The sequence below is a fragment of the Propithecus coquereli genome, unplaced genomic scaffold (genome assembly GCF_000956105.1).
Source record: "Propithecus coquereli isolate 6110/MARCELLA unplaced genomic scaffold, Pcoq_1.0 Scaffold236, whole genome shotgun sequence".
Lineage (NCBI taxonomy): Eukaryota > Metazoa > Chordata > Mammalia > Primates > Indriidae > Propithecus > Propithecus coquereli.
In genome coordinates this window covers 3,124,021-3,136,455 of record NW_012147908.1, presented here as the reverse complement: position 1 = coordinate 3,136,455, position 12,435 = coordinate 3,124,021, and the positions used below count along the sequence as shown (strand labels likewise).

Sequence of the window (12,435 nt, the reverse complement as noted above, 5' to 3'; positions counted from 1 at the left end):
GCTAGTAGATGGAGAAAAGAAGAGAAAAAAAACAAAATTAACTCAAATTCCTCACAAGTTTTTAGTGTCTAATATTTAGTACACTTAGTGAAGAGCTGAGCACTTAAAATGCTTATTTTTTTTTTTTATTTTTAGATACAGGGTCTTGCTCTGTCACCCAGGCTGGAGTGCAGTGGCACAGTCATAGCTCACTGCGGACTTGAATTTCTGGGCTCCAGTGATCCTCCTGCCTCAGCCTCCCCAGTAGCTGGGACTACAGGCATGCACCACCACACCCAGCTAATTTTTCTATTTTTTGTAGAGATGGGGTCTCACTATTGCCCAGGCTGGTCGTGAACTCCTGGCCTCAAGTGATCCTCCCACCTCAGCCTCCCAGAGTGCTAGGATTACAGGCGTGAGCCATAGTACCTGGCGATGGACCATACTCTTAAGATTCTTAATATACTTGGAATATTAAGAAACAAATTGAAAGATTCAGGGAAAAATAACGGTAGTAGTACCAGTTGAGTGTTTACCATGTACTAGGCCCTGTACTAAGGATTTTAAGCCTATGCTTTTAATTAAATTAGGCCTCCACTAGTCTCTATTTGAGTCTGAGATCATATATCCATGCAATATACAGGTCTTACGAAAACTTAGAAGCACATACTTAAAACTTTCCAAGACTTATCACTAGTGGACACACCCACTGAATGTCCTCCTCACTCAGTGTTCCTCACTGAGGACAGTAAAGTAAGTCACATCCACATATACTTCATTACTTAACTGACCTCAGACACAATTTTCAAAGGTCTTCTAGCAATTCTATGCATTCGCTTTACAGATTTGCCACTAAATAATTTAGAGGACCTTGGGCAAATGATGTTCCATTCCTCAGTTTCTTGTTTGCATAGTTTGTTGTCAATGTTTCAATATTTTATCTACTCTGGCTTAACCCAAAGGTGGTCTCCATACTACCCCGTGAATTGGTCTACTCGCCCAGTGTCTTTGTGGCTAAGGTATTGCTGGGCAGAAGGACATTAACAAGACGGTCAGAGATCAGATGTTTCCATGCCTAACTCATAGATTCCAATCTTACTGACTGGTATTTGTATATTTAGTCCCTAATTATGGGATTATGGGATTATGGGATTGATACTTAAAAAGTTCCACAGTAAGCCTGGAATTCGTTGTAACAAAGGGCTAGTTAAGGGGGACTGGGACAAAAAAGAGCCTACCATGCCCATAAATGCATTTTCAGGAAGAAGGAACATTTCTGAGTTGGAAAACTCACCAGCATCTGTTCAAAGAGAACTAGAACTTGTTCATCTGAAACATCTTGCAATGACTGTGCTGTGGGATCATCCCCATATGATGCAGAAGAATTTCTATGAGCAGAATTGGGCTTTTCCTTCTCCTTCTTAATTCTCATGCTGGTGAATCTCTCCAGCTGAGTAAGAGAAAGAAGTATTAGCAGTGATCCATTTTCATTTACACAAGAAATCACACATCAAATAGCCAACCCTTTGCCCTCTTACATACGCAGGTTTCCTCTGGCTCATGAGCAGTTGAAGACTCTTCTGACATGACAAGAATAAATCAGTCTTCCTCATATCTAAATTAGCAAACTGACTCTGTACTCTCATCTACATCCAAAGATAAGAGGACTGAAGCATTAAGATTTCAAACCTCCCTAAAAAGAGGAAACTTTGTTCTTGATCTCCCCTGCCATTTCTAAGCCCTGTAGCAGCACAGAACTGAAAGTATCGCATGTGCAGAGATAGAGCAATAAAATGCCCTTTGCTTCCCTCTAGCTACCCATTAATAAATGTGGCCAGGACCCCAGAGGATCCCTCCCTTTAAGAGGTGAATATGACCACAGATTTTAATAGCTATAAGGCACATAAACAAGTAAATGCCTTAAAACCAGGAACTATTCCTTTATTTTGTACTCTCCACAGCACTTGTGCTATGTAGAAAGCAAAAGTTCAATACATATTCTTTAAAGTCCCCTTTGCATGACCTCTAGTTAACAAAGAATACAAAGTTCTTCAGGGGTTTATATGTCATCTCTCTGCCAAACAAATGCTAATGAACCATTCCTCAAATCTCAAGTACAGATGCTCAAAAAGAGCCACTAATAAGCTGCAGCTTATCTTTGAAAATAACAGTAACTATCTGCAAGCATTGTGGGGCATCAAGTCATGAGTGGCATCCAGACTGCAAGTCAGCTTGGACTTTAAAGAGCATGCCCAACTTTGGAAGCTAATGAATGTGCAGGGAAATGCATGCAATGGGCCAAACACAACAGAGTTAGGAAAAGGCCTTGAGATGTTGAGAATATAACCCATATCATCATTACAAGATGCAGAAAGGCAAAGTTATGGGAACTGGTAAAAATTATAGTATAGGAAATAAGCTAGAACATGCACATGCCAAACGAAATTTTCTTACCTCATCTGCCATGAGCCGCTTCAGAGTCTAAGAAACAGGAAAAAGGAGGGAGACGAAAGATCAGTGAAATGCCAGGAAGCCTCCCAAACACCAGATGGGTTGGAGGTAAAAAGGAAGAGAAAATAAGTTGAAAGGACCTAAGCTACTTTCCACAAGTGAATGATTTCTGCCAAGTACACTCCCTTAGGTAAGGGAGAAGAAGAGTTTTAAGGTCACCAACACATGAGTCTTAAAAAAAAAAAAAGATGAAGAACTGAACAGATTCTAAATCTGATGACCAATAAACTTATGAAAGGCACTCGACTTCATTAAGAAACAAGGAAATACACATTAAAACCACAGTGAGGTATCATTTTGTACTCTTAAGACTGTCAAAAACTTTCATGTCTGTCTAGTTGTAGAGCACCAGGAGCTCTCACGTACTTTTGGTGGTAAACTGCTATGGCCACTTTAGAAAACAGTATAGCACCATCTGATCAAGTTAAATATGCACATGCACTGCAACTCAACACACCAGTTTCTATGTATCCACCCTGCTGAAACATGCACGTATAGAGCAGAATATGTGTAACAACAGTGTTCAGAGTAACACTGTAACATCTAAAACAGAGAATAATCCAAATAGCCACCAAGAATAGAATGGACAAATAAACTGGCATATTGGTACAATGGAAAACAATTATACAAAGAAAGTAAAGTCACTTATAGCTACTCATAATACTGAATTACTATTTCATTTACATGAGTTAAAACAACACGTAAAACTTAATTATATTATTTGGGATGTAAAATTATAAAGGGAATGATTATCACAAATGTCGAAACAGTGGTTACTTGGGGAGGGTGGGAGAGCTGTGACTGGGAAGAGATGAAGCAGCTTCCAGGGTGCTCACGGTATTCTCTGTCTTCACATGGACGGCGATTACATGGGTGTTCAGTTCATAATTATTCTGCCTGTTTTATGTTTTCTTCTGTATACATGCTATATTTCACATACACGAAGAAAATATGAATGAGCAGGTCTGGGAAAGCAGGAATTTTTCTTTACCCTACTTAATTTTAAACCATCTTTCTTTTTTGTTAATGTCCTTGGAAGAATATGGTAAATGCCTCTTGACTAACCTTCCTCAACCAATGAAAAACTAGTTCTGTTCCTGCCACAAAACTATTTTTCTTAACCTTCTTATGGACAAGAAAAATCTATATCATTATGTTCATGTTCCCTGTATCAAACAATTCAGTTAAAGCCAGTGTAAACTAAATCTAAACTTTGCCCTCCATGGTCCAGAGGAGGTCGAGCTTCTACAGGCTGAGTGCTAATGTCTCACCCCAAACCTTAAGAACCTTGCTCAGTGCCCAAGGAATTTACAGTTTCTTTGCATGGGCTACTTACTGGAAGCAAAGGCAGAAGGATGATGAGGCAGAGACAGCACTACCAATGAGACCAACCACACAGTTCCTTTTGTTGCCACGCTAAGTCATTTGGCACACAGAGGTGAAACAAGCACAAAAGGGATGAGTGAATCCAGTGTGGGTTGCCATAGCCAAGATTAAACTTATTTGCTCTTAGAGCAATTGCTTCTAAAACCTTGGCCCCCAAACTCAAAATGTTCCCTCAGAACCAAGCAACAATGAAACAACTCTGGCATGAGTGTGATGCAGGTAACAGAACTTGGGTCTAAAGAACTAGTGGCAGTTGACTTGTTCACAGCTGCAACTTAAGTTAAAGTAAGGAAAACCAGCAAACTGTCCTGCCTACAGATTCTCCAGTTATCTCTCTTCTGTCTATCTCTACTGCCATTACCTAAGTTCACGCCACTGCTGTCTCCCGCTTGATTTACTGCAACAGCCTCTTAATTGATCTCTTTGCTTTCAGTCCTGTCTGTCCCACACCACGTCCATTCTCCATGCTATATCCAAGAGTAACCTTTCTAAAATGCCAAGCTCTCCATGTTATTTCCCCATTTAAAACCCTTCAATAGCTTCCCACTACCCTTATGTTAAAATCCAAATTCCTTAGCATAGCATATGACTCTACTGGCTTTTTCCCCTAGTCTCATCTCTCAACAAACTCTTCACCTCAAATTCCATTTTCTGGCCATACTGAACTAATTGCAGGCCTACAAACAGATGATGCTGTCTCGACACCCAGTTTCCATAGGCTGCTGCCTCCTCAGCATAGATTGTGCTTTCAAGGCTAACTCCAACGGGCCCTGCAGGATACCTCCTCTCACTGGAGAGGTGCCTTTCCTTGTGTTTCCACAGTAATAGGCACTTGTCTGTCTCACATCACTAATAGTGGATTACAACCGTCTTTTCACTGTCTGCCTCCTCTATCCCTTTCCAGACTAAGTAACTCATAGGTAGGTCTGAGATTTAGTCATTATGTCTCCTATGAACAATTACTATAATGTGAGGCTACTACCCCAACATACCAATCCCCAGAGAAGCCCTCAAAGTCTATTTCATCTCTTCATTATATCAATAAAGAAACTGAAGCCCAGACAGGTGGAGTAAATCTCTGATTAGGGGCTGAGTTGAGTATGGAACTTGGGTCTCCAGATTCCAAAGCCCCGAAATCTTTGCATTCCCCAAATTCTTCTGCTTTTCTCCTATTTAATGCCCACTAACTCACGCCTTTAGATAGGAAAGCAAACACACATCTTTATAAGAAGGAAGACACCAGTTTCCTTTGCTTTCTTAGGGCATCATTAGAAATGGATTTGAGCCTTTAAAAAAAAACTACTAATGTTTTAGTGCTCAATTTGGGGTAAGGACAGCAAAAGTGATCCATGCAGGATAAAAGCTGCATTTCCTCAACTAGTCCAACAGAGGGCAGCAACAACCAATAAATCCCAGCACCGTACAGCAAACTTCTGTTGGAGAACCCAATAGCACACCTGCTGCTGCAGTACATTGAGGGTGTATCGTTTACTTATTTAATACTATATGTGTTTTTCTTACAGATTCTATATATACTGTGTCTGTAAACAGTATGGTTCAGTCATCATTTTTTAATTGTATCACTGGTAGCTTTGTGGATTCTCTGAAATGAAGAACAAGAGGTTCCTAGATCATGAGAAAAAGGAAGAACTAAAAATAGTGGAGTCCAGGAAGATAAATGCTACTGAAGCTGTATTTATGTCTTATGGCTCAGACAGCCAAGCTTTTTTTATAAATTCTCTCATCATTCTACCAACTTCTAAATGCTTCCACTTTTACCATCTCCTTGTTTGCTGTCACAATTCTCTTCTGCCCTTAAACCAAACCTTTACTGTCCTGGCCTGGCTGTACTAAACACCTCGCTCCCTGTCCCTCCTATTGAGTCCTCCACTAAACGCTTCCATTAAAACCTTTAACTACAAATATAGATACTCACGGAAGCAAGACTATGGAATGAAATTTTTTACAATACCAAAATCTGGCTTATGAACAGATTAATAGGAACTTTCAGGTAAAAGGTGGCATAACAAACCAAAGAATCCAATTTCTCCCCTTCTTGAAATCCCACTAAATCTACAGAAAATGGATTTTTTAGAAAGAAAAGAATGATGGAAGGGAAGAGCCTACAAGATTGGGAAGAACGAGAAAAAAGCAACTACAGCCGAAATTTTGAAGCTGGGGAATACAAGGACTACAGGTATTTAACCCAACAGACTTAAGAAAGAGGAGTCTTACACCAAAAGTTGGAAAGGGCAATAACCAACTCAAATTACACCTAAGGATCCTCAAAAGGCTCAGGAATTAGTGGCACCAGATACCTATAAAAACAGGTTTAAAGGGTGGAAGAGGCTAAAAATAGGATTGGTTGAAAGCTGTTTAAGAAGCAGATCTCTAGACACTACACCCCACCCCTCTCCCTCTGCCCTCCCTTCTTCCAGCAGAGGTCGGGAAGTTTATTTTCAGAAGAGGGTAAAACAGAGGGTCTTTGGATTGGGGGATGTCAGGAACAGTTGTGGGCAGGGATATTCTATACCAAAAAGAAAAGTAAAGCTATGCATAGTATATACTGAGACACCTAGTACTTTTCCCGCTCTAGGCTCGCAGAACCCCAGCAGCCTGGTCTTTACCCTTGAGACAGAAGGTTGGAAGAGTCTCCCCTGGGGAATCGAAAAGCAACCTAGAGCTAACAACATAGTCCAAGTAGATCAACCCAGAGCTGCGCTGTCCAACATGGCAGCCACTAGGCACATGTAACTATTCAGCATTACTAACGTGGTTAGTGGCTAGTGCAAATGAGGAAGGAATTTTTTATATTTATTTAATTTCGGCAAAATTTAAATGGCAAATAAGCCTATGAAAAGATGCTCCACATCATATATCATCAAATACGAATTAAAACTGCAATGAGATACCACTACATACCTATTAGAATGCCCAAAATCCAGAACACTGACAACACCAAATGCCGGTGAGGATGTGGAGCAAGAACTTTCTTTCATTGCTGGTGGGAAAGTAAAATAGTACAGCCACTTTGTAAGACAGTTTGGCAGTTTCTTATAAAACTCAACATACCCTACCATAAGATCCAGCAAACATGCTCCTTGGTATTTATTTGTTGAAAGGAATTGAGAACTTACATCCACACAAAAACCTGCACAGGGATGTTTAGAGTAGCTTTATTCATAATTGCCAAAACTTGGAAACAACCAAGATGTCCTTCAGTAGGTGAATGGATAAACAAACTGTGGTATAGCCAGACAACAGAATATTACTCAGCGCTAAAAAGAAATGAGCTATCAAGCCATAAAAAGACACAGAGGAACCTTAAATGCATATTACTAAGTGAAAGAAGCCAATCTGAAAGGGCTACATGCTACATGATCCCAATTATATGACATTCTAGGAAAGGCAAAACTACGGAAAATGTAAAAAGATCAGTGGTTGACAAGGGTTGGCAGGGAATGAATGAATGGAGCACAGAGGATTTTTAGGGCAGGCAAAATATTCTGTATGGTACTATAATAATGGATACATGTCATTATACATTTGTCCAAATCCATAGGAAGTACAACACTAAAAGTGAACCCTAATGTAACCAATGGATTTTGGGTGATAATGATGTGTCAATGCAGGCTCATCAATTGGTAACAAACGTACCACTCTGGTGGCAAATGTCAATAATGGGAGAGGCTGTGCATTTGTGGGGGTGAGGGGTTATGTGGAATCTCTATACCTTCCTTTCAATTTTGCTCTGAACCTAAAACTCCTTTAAAAAAGGAAAAGTCTTGGCTGGGTGTAGTGGCTTACACCTATAATCCTAGCACTTCAGGAGGCCAAGGAGGGAGGACTGCTTGAGGCCAGGAATTCAAGACCAGCCTGAGCAATAGCAAGACCCCATCTCTACAAAAAAATAGAAAAATTAGCCAGATGTGGTGGCATGTGCCTATAGTCCCAACTACTCAGGAGGCTGAGGCAGGAGAACCGCTTGAGCCCAGGAGTTTGAGGTTGCAGTGAGCTACGATGATGCCACTGTACTCCAGCCCAGGTGACAGAGTGTGACCCTGTCTCAGGGGAGGAAAAAAAACGAAAGTCTTTAAAAAAACAAAAATTTAGCAACTCATTTGAGATGCACTGTAAATGTAAAATAAACACTGATGTTCAATAACAATATTTTTAAAATGTAAAATATTTCATTAATTTTTATATTTACTTCATACTGAAATAATACTTATTTTGCATTAAATAAATTATATTAAAATTAATTTCACATGTTTCTTTTTACTAGAAAATCTAAAATTATATATGTGATTCACGTCACATTTCTGTTAGAGGGTTCTGTCCTACAGTGAAGTTCACAGCGAACAAACACAACCCATGCATCCAGAGTTTCCAATCCGCTTTTTAGTCCCTCAGTCTTAAACATGAGCAGACAACCTGGGATTATCAGACATCTGAAGAATGCTCCTAACATGAGAGAGGGGGGAAAACCTGCCATGTAACGCTAGAAGAAGGATCCTTAAAAAGTCATTACTGTTCATAGGAAAAAAAATTCAAAGGAAAAAGGAACCATCAGAAGTTAAAAACACAAAAACAAAATACAAAAAAAAAAAAGTTAAAAATATGACAATAGAAATTAAAACTCAATAAAAGTAATAGAATATAAGAATTGAGGAAATCCCCCCAAAAGCACAGCAAAAAGACAGAGATGGAAAAATAAGAGAAAAGATAAGAAAATTAGAACATCAGTTTGGGAGGTCCAATATCCAAATAGAAGAAAACATAAAACAGAAGAACACGTTATTAAGGAAATAAAGAAAAATTCCCATTACTGAAAAACAAGTCTCTAGCACAAAGGACAAAAACAGATTACACAAAGGCCTATCATGGTTAAATTTCAAAACACTGGAAATACAAAGAAAATCCTACAAAATTCCACAGAAGGGATGAAAAGAGGTCATATACAAAGGAAATCAGAGCAGCTCTGGATTTCTTAACAATCATACCAATAGCTGGGTGACAATGGAACAAGGCCTTTAAACGTCTGAAGAAAAATCATTTCCAATCCACAGTTCTATACCCAACCTCGACTATCAACCAAATGTGAGTTCAGAATAGACATTTTCAGACATCTAAGCTTTAAAAAAAACTGATCCCCATGCACCCCAGGAAGCTATTATAAGATATTCCACCAAAATGAGGGAGCAAACCAAGAAAGTAGAAGACTTGAAATACAGGAAACCTAACACATGAGAGAGGTGAAGGAAATCCCCAGGATAAAGATTCCAAGGTGACTGCATGTGCCAGGCACAAAGAACACCCACTGAAAGGGCCCAATGAGACTGGAGCCAGATCTTTTAAGACTGACATCAACATCATCTGCTTTTGTTTTGGCTTTTTAAACTGACAGTACTGGGGTGAGCCTGACCCAGATTCTTGGCTTGTCTGGACCATATGTTAATAGCTTCTTTCTTTCCTTCTTTGCTCTACTACCTGGACTGTCAAGGACACTCATTCCACCCCACAGATTTTTCTGCTTTGACTTATTTAAGAGACCTGGAGGTTGGACATGGTGAGCTGAGAAGCAGAAAATACGAGCAGTATACCTCCCAACCACTTTCCTGTTGGATGTCTAGTATTTGACCCTCACTGCAGCCTTGCCAGATGCTCAACTGTAGTGAGCCCCATGTTTCCCAGGCCTCGCTCATGGCCTGGCCCAGTGATGTCCTTAGAACCTAGGGGACCTTGTAAACACTCAGAATGTGAAGTGGGGCTATGATTCTGAGATAGTATTCAGTTTCTCGCCTCATGGAAACCTTCATCTGACAATGGCAATACTGCCTTTTATACACAGTCTAAATTTTTACTTGTTACTCAATTTTATAATAATCTTTCATTTATATGCAAATAATCATTAATAAAAGCAAAAAATATTTTTTTTTTTTTTTTGAGACAGAGTCTCATTCTTTTGCCTGGGCTAGAGTGCCATGGCGTCATCCTAGCTCACAGCAACCTCAAACTCCTGGGCTCAAGCAATCCTTCTGCCTCAGCTTCCCGAGTAGCTGGGACTACAGGCATGCGCCACCATGCCCAGCTAATGTTTTCTATATATTTTTAGTTGTCCGATTAATTTCTTTCTATTTTTAGTAGAGACGGGGTCTCGCTCTTGCTCAGGCTGGTTTCGAACTCCTGAGCTCAAACAATCCGCCCGCCTCGGCCTCCCAGAGTGCTAGGATTACAGGCGCGAGCCACCGTGCCCGGCCTAAAATATTTTTTAAAAGTAAAAAACCATTTATTCTGTAGGAATTTTTATTCAATAGAATTAGATGAGTAAATAAATGTCTGAAGGTCATTAGCTGGTATAGGAGAAAAATTTAATAGAATTGCATTTATTAAAATGACCTTCATCTTCTCCAAAAGATTCTCAGTTTTATCAAATCTTACTTAAATCAACACGAATTGCTCAAGGGTGCACTGCATCGAAAGTTACAGCACCAAACATCAAATGGAAATACATTTGGCTGGGTACTGCTCTGCACTAAGACCATCTATCAACATAAAAATGAAAAGCTGTCCCATCACTCCCTTTCCAGAGAGTAATTCAAGTTCTGATTCAGTTACCACATCCTAATGTAATATGTGGTAAGATAAATCTTTTGGTTACCATCTACAGGAAATAAGAAACTTCCCAGACACTTTATAAGAAACAAACAAACAAAAAAGTCAAAGGACCCCAAGGTATGCCCTGTGAGGCCAAACTAATTAAAGTAAATGATTTAATGAGTTTGAAACATACCCTGATCAACTGTTATCATAATAAATATAAATGAACTTTAAAGCTTCTTTTGCATAACTGTATTTGTTGTGGTGGCTGTCATATGTATTTATATTTCAGCTTTGAAAAGTGGGCCAATGGGACTAAACTCGGTAGTCTTCTGAACAGAGGTTCCCTGTTTGTCTAGTAACAGAATCGAACCTATTTTTACAACAGGATATAAGAAAATTCATCCAACGGACTGATTCACCTCTACTTGATTCCCTGAATCTCTAACTTTTCACTCTAATCAGAAAAAGGGCACAGAATATTCAAACAATAAAGGATGGTCTCTTGGCAAGGATGCTCATTTAGCCAAGCGAAAGGTAATTAGGTAGTGTTCTTAGCAGCAGAGAGGTTAGCAGCGATCTAATACGAGAATATGACTAAACGTTACTTTGAACACAGCACATTACACAGCAAAACGTGTTTCCAATTCCTCCCAGTGTGCTTCATAAGTACAGTTAATCATGGACAGTAATTGTATGAACCATGTGGATGGCACAGGAAATATAAACCCACAACTGCAAGCCTATATCTCATTACTTTCTAAAGATTTTGTTCAGGCTAACTTATACCAGATACTACAATTACATCTGAGCTCTTGGCTAAGCCGACTGCCACCAGAACAGCACAGTTGAATGCCACTTGGCCCCTACACTTGGTGATTCTGGCAGGCCCAGGATCCCTGGGAACTACAGGTTTTCTTATAATACCTATAATCACAATTCAATTCACTAATTGCCTCAGTACACTCAACTCCTACCTCTCTTTTCTGACATCCGTGCTTGCTCATGGGCTGTCTAATTCAGTGTGAGGGACATGTTTAGTGTGGTAGGTAGAATTCTAAGATGTCCCCCAAGATTCCTAGGCTGAGGTACACATCTAATCACCGGGACTGTGAATAGATAGGACATCATTTCTGTGATTAGGTTATGTTATTAGGTGCAACCGACTTATAAGAAAGGGAGACTATCCTAGTGCGCCTGACCCAATCACATGAGCCCTTTAAATGTAGAGGTCAGAGAGAGGTAGCGTACCATTTCTGGCTTGAAGGTGGAGGGGGCCAAAAGGCAAGGATTGCAGGCAGCCGCTGGGTGCTGAGAGCAGCTCCTGACTGACAGCTAGCAGAGAAACAGGGACGTCAGTGCTACCACTGAAAGGAATTGAACTCTGCCAACCACCTGAATCAGCCTGGAAGCAGATTTTTCCCCAGAGCCTTCAGGTGAGAGCTCAGATCAGCTGACATCTTGACTTCAGCCCTGTAGTATTTTGAGAAGTCAACTGCACTATTTCAAGCTGGACTTCTGACCAACAGAATTGTGAGCTAATAAATGTGTTTTGTTTTAAACTGTTTTAGATTTGTGGTAATTTGTTATGAACAATAGGAAACAAATACATCAAGCAAATTGCAGAAATCTAGAATTTATCTAGAACTTTAGCTAAAGGAAAAAGGCCATGAGTTCTGATTTTTATTTCTGGCATCCTAAAAAACTAAAAGTATGATTTTGAGTAAACACTTTATTTCTTCATGCTTCAGTTCCCCCATTTATTAAAAACAAACCCCCTCACCGCACACATACGCCTCTCCTTAGGACCACTGAGATGATAAATAAAATGGAGTGATGAAAAATCATTCTGTAAAGGCAACTGTGCTGTTATTACTACAGAAAGACTTCTTATAAAATACATACCTGAAGACTACACTAGTTGACACTGTACTCCCACAGCATTGCATAAAGAAAATC

At 39.7% G+C, this 12,435-nt stretch overlaps 1 protein-coding gene across 1 annotated transcript in view; it reads right to left on the bottom strand.

Annotated features, from left to right (window-relative positions):
• DIAPH1 (diaphanous-related formin 1) overlaps positions 1 to 12,435 on the bottom strand; it is a 101,368-nt gene that overhangs the window by 52,783 nt on the left and 36,150 nt on the right. The window contains exons 2-3 of the mRNA XM_012645785.1: positions 2,434 to 2,460; positions 1,274 to 1,429 (exon numbers count right to left, since the gene is read on the bottom strand). Coding sequence (XP_012501239.1) covers positions 1,274 to 1,429; positions 2,434 to 2,460 — 183 coding nt within the window. The remainder of the gene's footprint in view (positions 1 to 1,273; positions 1,430 to 2,433; positions 2,461 to 12,435) is intronic.